This window comes from Dreissena polymorpha, chromosome 16 (genome assembly GCF_020536995.1).
Source record: "Dreissena polymorpha isolate Duluth1 chromosome 16, UMN_Dpol_1.0, whole genome shotgun sequence".
Lineage (NCBI taxonomy): Eukaryota > Metazoa > Mollusca > Bivalvia > Myida > Dreissenidae > Dreissena > Dreissena polymorpha.
This window is the reverse complement of record NC_068370.1, coordinates 16,658,659-16,672,242: the sequence shown is the minus strand read 5'-3', so window position 1 is coordinate 16,672,242 and position 13,584 is coordinate 16,658,659. Positions and strand designations below refer to the sequence as shown.

General features: G+C 40.8%; 1 protein-coding gene across 4 annotated transcripts in view; it reads left to right on the top strand.

The window, feature by feature from the left end:
* Positions 1–13,252, top strand: part of LOC127862123 (FRAS1-related extracellular matrix protein 1-like) — a 61,252-nt gene extending 48,000 nt beyond the window's left edge. For all 4 annotated transcript variants that reach the window (XM_052401112.1, XM_052401109.1, XM_052401111.1 and 1 more), the window contains exons 3-13: positions 459–2,683; positions 3,021–3,278; positions 4,017–6,353; positions 7,067–7,269; positions 7,796–7,945; positions 8,720–8,850; positions 9,193–9,292; positions 9,606–9,824; positions 10,124–10,271; positions 10,717–10,887; positions 11,310–13,252. In XM_052401112.1, coding sequence (XP_052257072.1) covers positions 459–2,683; positions 3,021–3,278; positions 4,017–6,353; positions 7,067–7,269; positions 7,796–7,945; positions 8,720–8,850; positions 9,193–9,292; positions 9,606–9,811 — 5,610 coding nt within the window. In that variant the 3' untranslated portion in view covers positions 9,812–9,824; positions 10,124–10,271; positions 10,717–10,887; positions 11,310–13,252. The remainder of the gene's footprint in view (positions 1–458; positions 2,684–3,020; positions 3,279–4,016; positions 6,354–7,066; positions 7,270–7,795; positions 7,946–8,719; positions 8,851–9,192; positions 9,293–9,605; positions 9,825–10,123; positions 10,272–10,716; positions 10,888–11,309) is intronic.
* The last annotated feature ends 332 nt before the right edge of the window (positions 13,253–13,584 follow it).

Here is a 13,584-nt window from a genome sequence, read left to right as displayed (position 1 = left end):
ATTCTTTATGCATAAATAAGTGTTACGATAAAAGGCTATTTTGGAATTGCCAATCAAGGTTATAATGCGGTATTCGTAGATATAAATATTGTATATTATATCACGATCCACATTCAGATTAAGTAAGGTAAAGCAATTCTTTAATTGGTTTAAAGGTGTCATCGTTGCTTTAAGACTTGAAGTGAGAGAGTCACTATAATATTTGTATTTATGTTATATTATAGCTCACTGGGTCATTGTCGACCTGAAATGGCTTGAAGTCACCCCAGGGTGACATGAATCGGCTTGAAGTCACCCTAGGGTGACAAGAATCGGCTTCTAGTCACCTCCGGGTGACTTCAAGCCATTTCAGGTCGACAGTGACCCAATGAGCTATATTAAAGCTGGATATTGAGTTGCGAGAAGTTTGATTGTACCATGCATGTGCCGTGTGTAAATGCCTGCGTTTTGTATTGCAGATATTCGACTGCCAGTACCAAGCCAACATTGTGCAGTTCATCCATTCGGGTTCTCCGTTCCTCACGGAGGATAGAGTCAAACTACGCGTCCATCGCTTCACCAGCCGAAGAACCATTTCGGAAACATTTCATCTCAATGTCCGCATCATTAACGCCACTGCAGACATCGTAGTGACACGTGGGCTGCGTCACGTGATCGTCCCAGAGTTCAACGGCATTTCAAACACCATAGATACTTCTGTGATGCTTTTCAACAATAGTCGATCTTCAAACGCCTCGTGCATCGTCAGCTTCAACCAGAGCGAATCTAATTGGCCTCTCGTGGGTCACATGATCGCCGGTGGGCAGCGCGTGCCCGTGCGTGACGTAAGGACCACGTGTCAGGAGTTCCTGTACATGGAACTGCAGTATGAACATTTACAAAAACCGACACCGGATGTCGACTATCTGGTACTCAGTATCGAACTAACTGACCCGAAAGTAAGCGACGTAACAATAGCGGAGCGCTTCTTTCTACCGATATACATAAAGAACGCGTTACTAAACTCGCAACCCAGATCATCGTCCAAAAGCATGTACACAATGGAGGTGGACCAATTCGTGCTCACTCCGCTAATTAAGGGCATCATTTCCGCGGAAGATTATGAGACCCCGGACTCTCTCCTTGTATACAATATCACGAAACCACCAAGACCGGACCAAGGACATTTCGTCCACCTAGATGACCAAGCTACCCCGATCACCTCGTTCCTGCAACGCGATCTGGAAAACCAAAAAATTGCGTATCGAGCCCCAAATATAAGTTTAACTGAAAGGCCCATTTACGAAGTTGAATTTAAAGTTTACGACAGTCATTTCTACGAAAGCATGCCAATTGTGTTGCATATTGCAGTGAGACCATCATCACAGGATATTCCGCGGATAACAGTGAACACCGGCTTGGTAATATTAGAGGGTCAGTCAAGGGACATCTCATCGGAAGAGTTTATGATAGCCGCCAATAATCCCGGCGATGTACGTGTATACGTCATGGGTGGGCTAGAGCACGGACAGTTGTTGAGGGACGGTCGCCTAACGGTTTCATTCACAATCGCAGACTTGGAAAACGGGGCGTTGAACTACATACACGACGACAGCGAATCGGTACGAGATTACGTACTTTTTAAGATCAGCGACGGAAAACACGACATAACGTCAACGTTTCCTATAAACGTGATAACCAAAGACGATAGTGCGCCGTCCATTTTGTGGAATCTTGGCATGGAACTTAATGAAGGTCAAACGCAGCGTTTGGATACTTCAATGCTTCTAGCACATGACATCGATAGCGTCGACTCCAGTATCGTTTACGTCGTTACGCAACCGACGGACGCGGGTGAAATAATTCGCAAAACCCGTCCAACCGACAGCGGAACTCGAGTGAACAGATTCTCCCAACGAGAGCTTAGAAGGGGGCAAATATATTACCGACATTTCGGGCGCGAGAACTTTCATGATGAATTCCTATTTACTTTACAAGACCAGCAAGTACCCCCTAACGAATCAGCGGTGGAGACGTTCTATATTGCGATAAATCCAGTAAATGAGAACCCACCTCAGCTCTCTCCGGACGCCACAAGATTAATGCGAGTGTCGGAGTCTGACATTGCATTAATAACAAAAACCGAACTGGAATATATAGGTACGGAAACAAGTTCAGAGGAATTGACGTACGTCATAACCGCGCAGCCCTATTTTGTCTACAGAAACAGGGCAATGTCGGTTAACGACGCCGGGCGCATAATTGCGTTGCACAATCGCACCTTGCATAAACAAGACGGCATACCGGCCGTCGAGACCTTTAACCAGCGCGACATTAATAATCTAAAGATAGGCTATATGCCTCCTATGGCCGATATTGGCCCTGAGCCGCGACTCGTTCGCTTTGTGTACACCGTGCAGGACTCGAGCGGAAACAAGGTGCTCGGTCAGCAATTCGACATCGACGTGCAACCGGTCAATGACCGTCCGCCGACGTTTGTAACGTCACACTTGCTGGTTGAAGAGGGAGGAATCCTGGGGATCTCCACCAACCACGTGTCCGCCGTGGATGTGGATACGTACGAGAATGACTTGGTGTTCATCATCGACCAACCGCCCCACCATGGCCAACTACAGAAAGGTGGCGTGAATCTTGCCGCAACCGACACGTTTAAAATGCTTGATCTGAGACGTAAAGACTTGCGGTAAGGAACTCTCTCATACAGTATCGGCGCAAAAACACCAACAGCTGAGTTAGCATTACATTATCAAATGGTGGTGTTCACTTTATAGGCAACACAGCAAATACATTACTGGTTTATTGTGTATTTGGAAAGAACACATTTTCACTGTGCATGTTTTATATTTGCATCCGAAAACTATTTTATATAAGGAAATACATTCTTTACGTTCAGCAGTTTTTATAAGTTTTCAATTATGTTACTGCTCACATACTAATCACATAGACATTGGCATGAAATCTGATATTCTATAATAATTCATATTTACTAACAGCGAACACAATACCACATGTCATTTAAGGTACATACACGACGGTTCCGAGGTCACGAGTGACTTCTTCACACTTTCCGTGTCTGACGGAGACAATCGCGTCTCCAAGGTGTGCGATATAGAGGTGGTACCCGTCGACGATGTGGCGCCGAGGGTCAAGGACGATCTGCGAACCCACCTGATAGTGTCAGAGGGCAGCCAAACCGTCATCACATCCAACGTGTTGGCGGCAACCGATGACAAAACGGATGACCTCGGACTCATGTTCCTGATTGTTAAGCAACCCAAGTACGTAGTGGATGTGAAGACGCTTGCTTGTGAAGTTTTTTCAGCTCTAGGTCTCCACAGCTATGTACGAACGAGTATGCGGGAAAAGAAATAACCCTTATTGATTGAATATCAGTATCTTAACCCATTTATGCCTAGTGGACTCTCCAATCCCTCTGAATTGGATCAATTTATTTCCAAAATTAGGGATGTCTAGTATATTTATTTCTATATTTAGAATATTTCTTACAGAAATTCCTTTTAGCAAACGGGTTACCCTTTTTCGGAGAACGTACTTTGGTTTAAATAAATTGCTTGGAACGCCTCAAGCCTATCGAGAGTCCATTGCTCTGGTAAAACAAGTTTTTTTTAAGAACGATATTTCGTTTTTTTCTACAATAAACGATCGAACTCAAAGGCGGACAATGCATGATTTATACATTCTAATTTAAATGATTTGCTACGTGATACAATCTTCTGAGCTAAATAGGGAAGTTCAAATTAAAAACCTAAGTGCAAACATATTTGTCAAACAAGTAAGCTATACCGTTATTAAATCGTTATTGTTTCATCATGATGATACGAAATAACTTACTATGTAGTTGATTGTAGACCTACAATGTAACAGCTAAACAATTTATCACCGCGACAAATACAGCGCTTCATGAATAAAGACTGCATCCAGTCATTTGTTACCATATCATATTTCGATAAAATCTGCATAAATCTTGGGTAATTCACCCGCGTATCCACCCCCAGGTACGGAATGCTGCAGCTGAGGGGCGAACCGGCGACGAAGTTCTCGCAGCAAGATGTCAAGACCAGCCTGGTACACTACATTCACACCAGCGGCGAGATCGGACCGGAACCCATTAAGGACACTGTGACATTTATTGTCTCCGACCAGCATTATAAAACCGGCGGTTCCCCGCCGACATACGTTCTCAATATCACCATAACGCCGGTCGATAACCAGTCCCCGATTATTATCTCGGGTCTTCCCATTAACATCGAGGAGGGGAAGACGTTCTATTTCTCGCCGGACTATTTGACAGTCAAGGACGCTGACACGGAGCCGAATTCCATCCAATTCGTCATAACGAAACATCCACAGTGGGGCTACTTGGACAACTCGCGAAGTAAGCGCAGTGCCGAGAAAACTGTTCTTCCAGTGACGTCCTTTAAACTTCAAGATATAATTGATAACATAATCGCGTATGTTCAGTCCACGCACAAGGGTATCGAACCCACGTCCGATTCGTTCGATTTTTACGCCTCGGACGGAAAGTCGAAGTCGCTAACCCATACTGCGACCATACGAATCACTCCGATCAACGATGAAGAGCCAAACCTCATGCTTACCGACTTCACCGTAGTTGAAGGCGGAAGTAAAATCATCGACAAGGTGATGATAGACGCCAATGACCTTGACATGCCCAGAGACGATATCCGCCTATTTATCTCCCAGGCGCCTGAGCACGGGGATATCGTTGTCGTCCGACACACGCCGAACGGGGCCGTCGAAGCGACCGTTAATGCGTTCTCGTCGACGGAACTTGAACGGGGCATGCAACTGAAATACATTCACGATGACACTGAGAACTTCGCCGATAAATTCGCGGTCACAGCCTCGGACGGGAAACACGAGGTGAAGAAGGTGTGCAACATCACCGTCATACCGATAAACGACGAAAGACCAGAGATTGTCAGGAATACTGGCTTGCAGATGGGCTTCGGCGAAAGGGCCGTGATAACAAATCAATTGTTATTTGCGCTGGACCGTGACAATGCGGACAACCAGGTGATCTACATTGTTCTGACAGTTCCAAAGAAGGGTGCCCTACAGATGTGTACGCTTCCGAACGAGCCGATGTTCTCCCAAAAATGCCGGGACATGTGGGTGGGACAAAACTTTACACAGGCGTCTATTAATGAAGCACTGGTTCGGTATGTCCATACCGCAAGCATGGGAAACTCCGAGTCCGACAGTTTCATGTTCGCGCTGTCCGACGGCAAAAATAAGCGCCAGGTTGAGACGTTTCATATAAGGGTAGTCAATAACAAGCGGGCAAAAATTACGTTGACGAACGAAATGTTGGCATTGAACGAGGGAGACCGTCTTTCGTTAACGACAAGATATCTCAGCGCAGACGACGGGAGTTCGCGACCCGAGGAAATAGTCTTTGCTATTATTAGGCCGCCACATTTGGGTCAAATCGAATACATCGAAACGCCTTTGATTCCAATAACAAGTTTCACTCAAAGCGACCTAGTGGCTGGTCGGGTCGTTTATAATCATCTGACAAAGGTGGACATAAAAAACGATTCGTTTACGTTCACAGTCGCCAATGGCCACGGGGACAATAAGGACACAGAGTTCATGTTCAGTGTGACACCCTCGGACAGGTTCCCGCCTTCTCTGGCGGTCAACGAACTGGTTCAGGTCCTGCAGGGAGCAGAGATAGCCATCACCGTCAACAATCTGAGGGCCGATGACCCGGACACCGACAGCAGTAACGTCACATTCATGATCGCCAAACAACCGACTTACGGACGCTTATACAACCGCGGTGTTTACATCACCAACTTATTTACCCAAAACGCCATCGATCGTGGGATGATTACGTACGAAAGCGACGGTTCGCACGCCGGACTCGATAACTTTTTATTCACGCTTAGTGACAATAAAAACGACGGATTCCTTTTTAAAGGGAATCGGAGTAACATACCCGTTAGTTGCAACATTTACATCCAACCTCTTGTCAATGACATCCCAAAGCTAATAACCCTAGAGCACCCGACTAATATTCAAATGTTCGAAGAAGACAGGTACGGCTTTAGGTTGAACAGCAACGTCCTTAAGGCGGTAGACTCCGATACGATGAACAAAAATTTGGTCTTCATCATCGAACAGCGACCGAAGTTCGGTCATCTTGAGAACAGCGAGGCGAAGCGCTACGTGCGCGAGCGATTCACGCAGCGCGACTTGGACGAGGATACACTCCAGTATATTATAGACACGAGCGATCGCGAGACCAATGACAGCTTCACGTTCCGGATACAGGACGTGCGCGGAAACGTGCTGGAGGATCAAAGGTACAGTTTTGTATTTTTCATAGCAAATCGAGATATAAAAGCCTTTATATGTTAAAAATAATGTTATTGTTCAGGGGAAGCTACTCTCAATCAAATCATGTAAAAAAAATAAAGATATCATCTCTCTTTTTCTGTTTTTTAAAACCAGTCGCATTGAAAATACAATCTTAATAAATTAGAAGCAAACTTGTTTACCATGACCATTATGTTGCCGAATGTTTGTATTACGTTTGTTCTATCGTGGTACATGTATTAATAAACTGATGTTACAGCTGTTAGAAATTTATTTATAACATTAATTATTATAAATAGACCAAGATGTTATATCTTTGAAAGGAATGTATCGAGCGATCTCAATTAATTGTATTTTAACATTAACAAAAATACAACAATAATACAGTAGTATTTCGTGATGCGACGGTGAGAATTTCAAACAATACAAAAATACAATTAATACGACGAAGCATAATACAAGTACTATAACATCATTACCGTTAACAAACATATATTTATATTCGTTTAGAATCGTAATAAAAACGACCTGTAACATAAGCGAAAACAATTTTCCTATTCGTAAAACAAATATTGTTAATTCTGTGTTTTTTAATGCTGTTTATGTAATGTTATAATTATTTCTCACAATGCCCCTTTATTATAAGCGCTATTTATATTCAAATTATTGACAACTTATGTCACGCTGACTTGAATTGCAGGATGGAATTCCACTGGTCTTTCGTTGACCTCGAGCGCAGTAGCATGGTTGTATGCGAGAATATAGGCACACTTCCGGTGACTCTCGTCCGAACGGGAGACCTGAGCACGCACGCGTTCGTCGGCATCGAGGTACAGGACCGGAACACGCGCCTTAACGAGGATTATAGGACGAGCTCCGACCCTCAGGTCCAGTTTGAACCAGGTATGACGCTTTATCATTATAAATCTTATATATGTTGTAAATAATTCACAGGCAAGTCTATTTATGGCAGTTTAATTTGTAAAAACGGTTTAATTTGTGTGAAAATACCGGAGATTGATTGAAATGGTTTTGTATGTAAATCGACTAATAGTTAAACTTTGGAGTTTGACAGAATAATTTCCTTCGCACCTGTAATCAATCATAAATCGTTTTTTGTTTGGAAATATGACTTCTTTTTACAATGCGTGTAATAATTCATAGCAATACATCGAGATAAGCTGTCTTTGTAGAAGGAATTAGACCAGTGAGTGCCGTGTAATAATATTATACGGAAAAAACAAAAAGATCGAAAAAAAATCTCATCAGTCACTTCATTTAAATTACGACTAAAATGGGGTGGGCTGTTTGTGCTTTGAGCAAACTATTTAAAAAGACGACGTTCCTTTATGTGTAATGTATTACATCCAAGCAAAAATTCAACTGTGTGTAATATGCCTTGTTATGTCCATTTTTAACGCCTGTGTAGGCAAGGCGACGGCCACGTGGAACATCCAGATCCTGGACGAGGGTCCCCTCGAGAGCTCGGAAAACTTCATGGTCATCATCAAGGAGCCTGTCCACGCAATTCTCGGCAAGAGACGCAAGCTCCGTGTCCGCCTCATCAACGCTGAGAACGGTAGGCTACGGAATCGGAGTTCTAATAGTAATCACTATAGTAATCATCGTCGTCGTCGTCCTCCTCTTCTTCCTCCTCTTCATCCTAATCATCACCATTTTCATCATCATCATCATCATCATCATCATCATCATCATCATCATCATCATCATCATCATCATCATCATCATCATCGTCGTCGTCATCGTCATCATCATCATCATCATCATCATCATCATCATCATCATCATCATCATCATCATCATCATCTTCTTCTTCGTCTTCTTCTTCATCTTCATCTTCATCATCATCATCATCATCATCATCATCATCATCATCTTCATCATCATCATCATCATCATCATCATCATCATCATCATCATCATCATCATCATCCGCATTCTAAGAAAAACAACAAACTACCTGTGTAAAAGTTGCTATTTGATTGATTACTATTTTATGATATCAGCATATAAATTTGTAATTGCTATTGATTTGACTTAAAAAAATGAGCGATATATGGCAATAATTCTTTTAAAAGTCTTAGTGCTCCATGCATGACGAACTATCGTTGTTAGTGTGTGATAATTTGCAGTGTATTACAAGCGATGTGTTCAAAAGAATAGTACTCTGATAAAGAACTGTATAAAGTACATGTGTGATAGATTGCTTCTAATTTACTCAAGTGTTACAAGTTCACAGTCTTTGAACGACAAGTAAAACATGTCTGGAAAAAAATCTCGCATCTCACACATCTCTCAATTGTTTCACATAGTTGACCTCTATCGTTCACAGGCGAGTGTCCTCAGTACCTTGGTATGGTTAGCAAGCACCAGACCTCCATCCCTGACACCGTCTTTCTACCGGACAACGACCCGGTTACCGATGATGACGTCATCGTACCGGAAAAGGAGACCATTCTATCGGTAAGGTTTGATGCTTTACAGTTTGATGACGATTTCATAGAATATACGGATGTTGGCTTTATTTTTGGTAAACAAAACGTTTGTGTAACAACAAAAAACTGCATGTGTTTCTAAGTTATTCGTGTTCATGTCTTATTATTTCCTTCGTTGGTTGATGATTCCTTCATTTTAAAGTTTAATATAAAGAAAGGGGTTGGTAGTTAAAGATTAGATATTAGGTCATAAAAAGACACACTTCCTTCATTTTGAAATGATAAATTTTGCTATTAGCCTTGTACAAGGATTACGTTCAGCTATCTGATCTGTATAATAACTTTTAAATTGATTTGTGTTTATTATCAGGCTTCAAATCTGAATCGCAACAATCGACAACGGCCCCAACATGAGAACGCCCTTATGGATCCCGCGGGAAACGGTATGGTGGACCAGTTCCCTGAGTCAGGTAACTGGGAGGCAATGTTTGCAGAATTTTTACTGAATTTATGGAATCTGGCTAATTTTAATGTAGCTGTTTTACATGATTTATTTCAAATGCTTTCAATAAAGCTCCTCGAAACGATTACCTTCCATATTCTAGGAAACTATTAGGGCTGCGTGTTAGAAAATTGTATGTGTTACAGAATATGTATGTTGGTTAGAAACTTATGTTTCAACTTCAACCGTCGATAAAATGGAGAACATTCTTGATCCCAGATTCTAGGGCTTCAAAGGATACATGTATAAATGATTAGTCATCACGGGAACGTCTGTTGTAGCCGGAAACACGAATGCCGCGCTGTCGCCAGAGGAGCGAACACAGAAGCGCCTTGAGGAACGCCAGAGGAAGCTGGCGGAACAGAACAGAAACAACAGCAACCGGAAGCGGAGGAATAGGAGGAAGGGCGGCGGACTAAAGAACAATAAAGCACCGGCACCCGTACAAGTGACCACAACCCCGTCCGGAAGTGACGACGTCAGTTAAGGTCGATATTAAAGTGAGTTAACACGACGTGATTATTATGTTATTGTTTACGCTTCCCTTCTGAACGATATTTTTAAAGGTTGTCTTTGCTAAATACACCTACTATCTGCCATCATCGGCTATAAATACTGTTAAAATACTAGCGCATCCGAACGTTAACCAATGTTTAGTTAAACAAATATCAGTTTCAATATGAAAATGAGTGACTTACACATTTTCAACAAGTACATTGTGCTCAATTAGTTGCGCTATTGTCAACGGCAATGAATTGAAATGAAATCTAAAGCTTGCTATGACATTGTTCCGCCTCAGGCGCCCCAAAACTGTACCCAGACCACCGGGGGCCTTTTGTACTTTGACCCCATCACCAAGCAGATGTACAAGTGCAACGGGGTCGCCTGGTTTCTGTGGCGACCTGAGTCCAAGGATCAACAAGTAGAGGCTAAAGAGTGTCAGCAAGGTAACCGTGCAAGGGGGAGTCAATTGCTTCTACTAGTTATATGTGCGAATTTACGACTAGTACTTTAATAGTTTAAGCTTAGATTGACATAAATATGTTTAAAATGTCCGCATAATGCTATAAAATACTATTCGATTAAATGTGATTGACATTTAAGGTAATGGAAATACAATTAAAAAATCTACTATTTGTTCGATTTGTACAGCTTAGCAATATACATGTTAAAGACTCTACATCGCAAGGAAGTAAACCTAACATGCACATACTCTATTCTGAAACATTTATGTAACAACGAGTTCCGCTTCGTTATTTGTAAGTGCTTTATTTCTCCTTTTATGTGTTGACGTTTATATTACACACAAAAAACTAGTTGATACGATTGTGTTCACGCTTTCGTATTCATGTATAATCTTTTGTATTTCCACGTGACTGTGTTTCGATCCAGGTTGGTCGAAGTACGGCTCGCGCTGCTTCCGATTTATCAACGAGCGGCTCACGTGGGAGGTGTCCGAGATGCTGTGTCAGATGTCGTACGGCGCGCACCTCGCCAGTGTTGTGTCGGAAGAGCACTTACGTTGGATGTCGGAAATAGGGGGGAGGAAAGCGTTCTGGATCGGTGAGTGTCACTGTGGGCAGAGGTCCGTTAGATATTACTCGTTTATGCGAACTCGTGGTATGTTGTGTAGTGTTATGTAACTGTCCTGATTAACCGTCATGAAAATAACACATTGCAGTGCCTCCGAACCTAATTCGGAACAGTGTATGTATCCTTCGTACTTTCGCAATTTAAATATATTCGATTATTTAACGAGTTAAATTGTAGTAAAACCTTAGTTACACTTGACCTTTAAATGCCAATGAATGGCTTATACAAGGTATCCGCTGTGTGCATGCAGGAGCAGGTAAAATGCTAGAATGTCTGACAAGCACACATTTATTCGACATCCAGAATTTCCATCTTTAAAATCAGTAAACTGTAGGATAAAAACAACATTTGTATTCATAAAACATCATTATTGTTTATATACCCGTTAACAGGTCTTAACGCCGAGAACCAGACGGGCTCTTGGCGCTACACAAACGGCGAGGCGGTTAGCTACACACGTTGGAAAGGGGAGGAGCCGCGCGTGAAGCGAACGCTTAGTCGCAAAAACTGCGTCATCGTCGACAAAAAGCGACGTATGCGCAATAAGCCTTGCGCGAGCAGAAAGGCTAGACTTATGTGTGAACAAGATATCGTTACCAAAGAGCCCGTGCGCGCACCTCCCAAGCGTGACATTTCCAGTATTTCGCAACCAGAGCCCGAGCGGCGCGAAAAAAATAGGTTAAAAAAACGGAAAAAGAATGACCCGAAGACTCCGCGGAGAAATGTCAACGGCGGATTTTTCTATGGGGCGTAACACTGCAGTTTGTTATATGAACGTTATGTACAATGTCTTGATCTGTTTTGTGTTTTTGTCGTGGAAAATATGTGAATTGCAATATTCGCGTGTGTTTGGTTTTTAAAGAAGGAGTAGTGAGAGCTACATAGAAGGTGTGGAAGATAATCTCTGTATTATAAAAAAACGATCAGAGAATCGTAGAGAGTAGCCGATGTGATCGTTTAGTGTAACCGTTGGCGCGTGCGAGGTAATTGGATCTTGTAAAGCTTGTACCAAACATTTCTTTTATAATTTCGCTCGTTGGTCGATCGGATGGTATTTAACTTTGACGTCTGCTGTCAATTATTTAAACAACAAAAACTGTGGTTGCTCGCGTAGAAACGGAGGTTAACCAACTAGTAATTAGTTTGGATTAACACCATTTCCTATGTGTAATTGCACATTTATTAAGATTTGATTTAGATCTTGTTTGTGTTGTAAATATACGTTTATCCAGTAAATATATAGTATGTTAATCCGTGTTCATATTTATGTCGGATATTTTAATTTTTTATCTATCTATTATCGATATTTTGATCTATAAACCGTTCACATTGTCGCAATAGTTATCATGGTAGTCAATTCTACTGATTTCGTAATAATTTGAGGCATATCATTATACAGCGGTAAATGTTCATGAAAGCAACGGCGTAATATTTTGTATATGGCTTTCAAAATAATACATGGGAGTTCAATTTTTAAACAGTTTCAAAACAGTTTCTTCAGTGTGTTTTCCAGCATTTTACTGACAAAATTCCAGTTTTAACAATGAGAGTAGAAACACGATATTAATATTTTTTTATTTTGAATACGTTTTTGTTCAATTATTTATAATATATGTTGTTATTTGTGCATTTATAATAATTGTAAGTTGTTGAAATTATGTTGTTTGCGAACATAAGTATACAAAAACCAGTTTCTGTCGATTCAATAAATGTGTTTGATTTATGTTACTTTTTTTAATGAGTGTTAAATTGACGATGTATTTACATAGATAAGATGATGAAGAACAACAGCCTTTATCACTTACAGCTGCCGCGTCGTTTTGATAAGAATGATATGCTTTATTGTATTAAGTATGAATAGCCACACACTTCGTTACTGAAAAGATAAACTGAAGTATGATTTGTTAAATTTTTGTATGCAAAAATTTAAAACTGTATTCCAAACTAAAACTGAATAAATAAGCGTTTTTGAAGGATAAACGGGTCTGTATCGACATAAATATATATTTATATATTATAACATTTTCAATTTTGTTTTGATAAAAACATATTAAAAAGCTTAGAGCAATTAAGACATGACTTAAATCTAAGTTCTGACATTTGTATAGCGTAGTGGACGTCTGTATATAATGCAATTAATATAGAATTAAAGAACATAAGTAATAAATATAAATACAACCATATATACAAATTGTTTGTAAATGAAGTTATTTAGTTCCACGTGTAGTATTTTAGCATAGGCGAACAAACCCCACCGATACCCATATAAGAAGTAAATGCGTTACTGAAATGTTTGAATATTGTCGCATACAGTGAATAAAATGAATACAAAATTGTTATTTCTTCATGTTTTGTTCTATTCGTTTTATCCTTGTACAAACTGGCTTATTGTTACATCACAAATTTGTATTCTTGTGATGATTATGTTAAATTGAATGCAAATTTTATCTTATGACGTTTAAACAAATGCATAGAAAACCCCATTAAAATAACATAACAATATTAATACGCAATCGGGTTTTTCCCCTTAAAATGATTATGATCTATTTTGTGCATTTGCTGATACTTGTTGTTTTTGTTTCCGCTATGCTCGGCGATGTATTACTGTAACGAATCTATGTGCAGTCCACTGTTTGACCGATTTCGCGATTACGAAATGCATGAATC